Source organism: Solanum stenotomum, chromosome 11 (assembly GCF_019186545.1).
Source record: "Solanum stenotomum isolate F172 chromosome 11, ASM1918654v1, whole genome shotgun sequence".
Classification (NCBI taxonomy): Eukaryota; Viridiplantae; Streptophyta; class Magnoliopsida; order Solanales; family Solanaceae; genus Solanum; species Solanum stenotomum.
Genome location: NC_064292.1, coordinates 29,801,248 through 29,806,232, shown reverse-complemented (window position 1 = coordinate 29,806,232; position 4,985 = coordinate 29,801,248). Strand labels below are relative to the sequence as shown.

General features: G+C 40.0%; 1 protein-coding gene across 1 annotated transcript; it reads right to left on the bottom strand.

The window, feature by feature from the left end:
• Window positions 1-3,624: 3,624 nt before the first annotated feature.
• On the bottom strand, window positions 3,625-4,518 carry LOC125845824 (uncharacterized). The gene has a single exon (XM_049525341.1). It carries the CDS (start codon window positions 4,516-4,518, stop codon window positions 3,625-3,627), a length of 894 nt encoding a protein of 297 aa, XP_049381298.1.
• Window positions 4,519-4,985: the final 467 nt, after the last annotated feature.

Below are 4,985 nucleotides of genomic sequence, written 5' to 3'. Positions count from 1 at the left end.
CTTATGGGGAACACGTAAACCCTAGTTTCCTTCTCAATTTGATACAACAAAAGTTTGAATCTTGCTTACTAATTACTTTCATAATTTCCAAAATTTGTTACACAAATTCCCCCCCTTCCCTCTTCTACTTATTTGTCTCAGAAATACATTGGAAAAATGAATATAATCGTTATTGAACTTAAGTCTAAACCATATGCCTCATGGGATCGACCCCAACCTACAAATTGGGTTCTTTACGTGATAACAATCACTTATGCTTCTGAAACACTCTCAGGGATAGCAGGTCGGAGAGGATGTAAGGGGTAGCTGAGGCATATCGGTGATACACCAACTGGTGAAGGTGTCTCACCGAATGTTCTAGAGTCCCAACCTTACTTTTGAGTTCCATTATGCGAGCCAAATTATGCTCGCCGAAGTGGTTCGGCAATTCACCAAGAGTACTGTTGTCTTGCTCATGATCCCTCCCCCTGCAAAATCAATACACTTTATTTGAAACACTAATACTTGGGTTGCCTCCCAAGAAGCACCTTAGTTAATGTCACGACACTACGTAGAAGTGCTCTCAAGCATCTTCCAAGTACACCACTTCAATCAAGGAAATCTCCTGGCATTCTCCAAAATATAATTTCAATCGTTTCCCATTCAACTTGAATGCAGGTCCTTCTTGATCTTCAACTTCTATGACACCATTTGTGAATACTCGCGTTAATCTAAATGGTCCAGACCATTTAGATTTGAGCTTTTTGGGAAAAATTATAAGTCGAGAGTTGTATAGTAGCACCAAATCTCCCACCTTGAATTCTCGCTTAAGTATTTTAGCATCGTGTCATTTATTCATCTTCTCCTTGTAAATGGCTGAACATTCATAAGATCTAAATCTGAATTCATCCAATTCGTTTAACTGCTCTACTCTCCCCCTTGAGGACTTTGCCCAGTCCAGATTTAAAACTTTCAATGACCACAACGCTTTGTGCTCCACCTCAATGGGTAGATGGCAAGATTTACCAAAAACTAGTTGATAAGGAGACATCCCAATAGGAGTTTTGTAAGTGGTCCAATATCCCCATAGAGCATCATCGCGCTTTCGAGACCAATCAGTTATGTTGGCATTCATTGTCTTAGCTAAGATGCTTTTGATCTCCCGATTTGACACTTCTACCTGGACACTTGTTTGGGGATGATATGGGGTTGACACCTTGTGTTTCACCCCATACTTGCTAAACGTAGCTGAGAGCCACTTGTTGCAAAAGTGGGATCCCCCATCGCTAATAATTATTACCCTAGGAGTTCCAAATCTCGCAAAAATGTAGCATTTTAAGAATCAGACTACGCTCTTTCCCTGATTGTTTGAAAGTGCAACAACTTCCACCCATTTGGAGACATAATCTACAGCCACCAAGATATATTTGTTTCCAAATGAGCTCACAAATGGGCCCATGAAATCGATACACCACACATTAAATAACTCAACTTCAAAAATAGGAGTCAGGGGTAACTCGTGCCTTTTAGACACTCCACCTTGCTTTTGACATTGATCGCATTTCTTCACAAATTCATGTGCATCCTTGTAGAGGGATGGCTAGTAGTATCCACTTTGGAGAACTTTAGCGGCTGTGCACACACCACTATGGTGACCCACAACTGGAGACGCATGAAAAGCATGGAGAAGTTCCACTGCTTCTTTTTCCAGAACGCACCATCTAATGATATTATCTATACACTCTTGAAACAAGTATGGTTCATCCCAGAAATACTTTTTAACATCGAACATGAACCTCTTTTGTTGGTAGAAGTTCATCTCATCCGGAAGTATTCCGCATATAATGTAATATGCGAAATCTGCATACCAGGGATTTTGTTTAAGAGAGACTGCAAATACATGTTCATAAGGGAAGGAATCGTTGATGTCAACCTCAAGCTCGTCATTTCCTTGCCTTCCAACCTTGATAAGTGGTCAGCTACCTGATTTTTGCAACCTCTTCTATCTTTGACCTCAAAGTCAAATTCTTGTAATAGTAGCACCCACCTTAAGAACCTAGGTTTTGCATCTTTCTTTGCCATCAAGTAATGGAGTGCAGCGTGATCAGTGTGAGCGATTGCTTTAGTACCTAGCAACTATGCTCAAAATTTCACATATGCATAGACGACCGCGAGCAATTTTGGCTCAGTGACAGTATAGTTTCGTTGAGCATTATTTAGAGTTTTGCTTGCATAATAAATTGGGTGGAAATGTTTGTTGCGTTTTTGACCCAATGCCAAGCCACTTGCATCACACATCACTTCTAAGGATTCAGACCAATCAGGGCTAATAATGATCAGAGTGGATACCAATTTCTCTTTCAAGCTCTTAAACGCCGCCATACAAGCGTCATCAAAATAGAACTTCACTTCTTTCTCCAAGAGTTTGCACAGGGGGTGTGCAATCTTCGAGTAATCATTGATGAACCTCCTGTAGAATCCGGCATGTCCCAAGAAGCTGCGAACACCCTTCACTGAAATTGGCAGAGGCAGTTTCTCAGTTACCTCTATTTTATGACACTTTGTGCCTGAGAACTATGTCTTCCTTCACCATGAAGTGACATTTCTCCCAATTCAGAACCAGGTTTATATCTACGCATCATTGGAGTACGTATCCCAAGTGTGCCAAGCATTCCTCAAGCATATCCCCTACGACTAAGAAGTTGTCCATGAATACATCTATAAAATCTTCTACCATGTCCTCGAAAATGGATAGCATACAACGTTGAAATGTTGCCGGGGAATTACATATCCCGAATGGCATCCTTTTGAATGCAAACGTTCCATACAGGAAGGTGATGGTGGTTTTCTCTTGGTCTTCTGGCGCAATAGAGATTTGGTTGTAACCAGCTAAAAAGTAGTACCAACCCCTTCTCTTATAGACGATCGATCATTTAATCCATAAAAGGCATTGGAAAGTAATCCTTTTCAGTCCATGAATTTAGCTTTCGATAATCCATGCATACTCTCCACCCATTCACTAGTCTAGTTGGCACAAGTTCCCCCTTTGCATTTGGGACTATAGTGATACCTCCATTTTTCGGTACACATTGCACCGCGCTTACCCATTTGCTATCCGCAATAGGATAGATAACACATGCGTCCAACCACTTGATGATCTCTTTTTTACCACTTCTTATATTGGTGGATTCAATCTTCGCTAATGCTCAACACTAGGCTTACACTCATTATCAAGTTGAATCATATGAGTACAAATACCGGGAGGAATGGCCACTATATCAATGATGGTCCATCCTATAGCTTTTATGTGCCTTCACAATACTTCAATGAGTAATTTTACTTGCCATTCAAGCAAGTCAGTTGCAATGATCACCGGTAGAGTGTTATTTTCCCCTAAAAAGACATATCGGAGATGAGATGGGAGATCTTTGAATTCTAGATTAGGTGTTTCTTCTGTTGATATTTTTGCTGGAGGACTCTCTCTATTTTTTAGGTCGATATCCAACTTGATTGGGGTCTTTGTATAACCTCCTAATCCCGACAAGGCAGCTACTACTTCCTCATAACCCTGAACTTCAAATTCATCATAATTAGATAGTACAACTTCAAGAGGTTCGTTCATGCATATCAAATGGCTTACACTAGCTACCGCCTTTCAATAACATCATCAGTAGACACCATATGAATATCACTTGGGTGTTTCATGGATTTACAAATGTTAAAGGTTACTGCATCTTCGTTCACCCGAAACATCAATTCTCCACTCTTAACATCCACCAATGCTCTCCCGGTTGCCAAGAATGGCCTTACCAAAATAATGGGAATTTCGGCATCTATTTCACAATCTAAAATTACAAAATCAGCCGAAAAGATGAACCGATTGACCTTTACCAAAATGTCATAAAGTATCCCTACATGATGTTTGATTGAACGGTCTGCCATCAGAAGTCTCATAGTGGTTGCTTTCGGCTCACCCAACCCAAGTTGTATGTATATTTCATAAGGCATTAAGTTGATGCTTGCTCCCAAATTGCATAAAGCTTTAGCGAATTGGAGCACGCCTATGGTGCAAAGGATGGTGAATGCGCCGGGATATTCTCTCTTTTTGATCAGCTCCTTGGACATAATTGCACTGCAACTATATGAAACTTTAATTGTCTCAAAATCCAAGCTCTTTATTTTTGTGACTAGATCTTTCATGAACTTGGCATATCCCAGCATTTCCAATAACGCTTCCATAAGGGGGAGGTTGATTGATAGTGTCTTGAGCACTGACAGAAACTTATTGACCCTCTTCTTCAAGAGTTGGGGAAATGGTGGATGTATTTTGGGTAAAGGTTGCATAACCTTTGGAATGTGAACCTGTTGTTCCACTTCTTTAGGAGGTACTTTGGCAAAGTTTTGATGGATGAGTGACTCTTGTTCCTCTATGCCCTTATCTTCTTCATACTTTTGAGTATCTTCATTTCCCATCACATTACCAATTTCCACCTTGCCGCTATGAGTGACCGCAGCCAGTTTTCTATTGTCATCTTCCATCATTATCTTTGGTTTCAATTGAGCTGATAATAAACTCAATTGTACTTCAAGTATCTTAATGGCGTCGGTATGAAATTCACTTTACTGTTCAATGATGAAAAGTCATTTTTCATCCCTTTCAACAAATCATTCGAACCCTTAACTTTATCAAGTATACGTGACAACAAGTCATTCACCCGCGGACTGCTTGCACTCCCTTTGGATTTTGGGCTTTCACTTGAGTGAGTATAGACCAAAGGTCTAACTTTCAAACTCTTTCATTTTTCCTCATTTTTCAGCTTCCCAAACTCGTGCCTATCTAGTATTTTTGGTATTTTTGCATTCCATAAGTATTGTTGTTGATCGATTCGTGCTTTGAATTGGATTGTATTGCCGCCTAGCTTTTCAATATTATTTTTATAGGCATTTAAGGTTGGTCTTCCAAACCCCGCCTTTATTTTTAGTAATTTGTACCCATTTGCTATGAT

Excerpts from the sequence above, each read along its gene's own strand:
- LOC125845824 (XM_049525341.1), bottom strand. The coding sequence starts at position 4,518 with ATGGAAGATGACAATAGAAAACTGGCTGCGGTCACTCATAGCGGCAAG.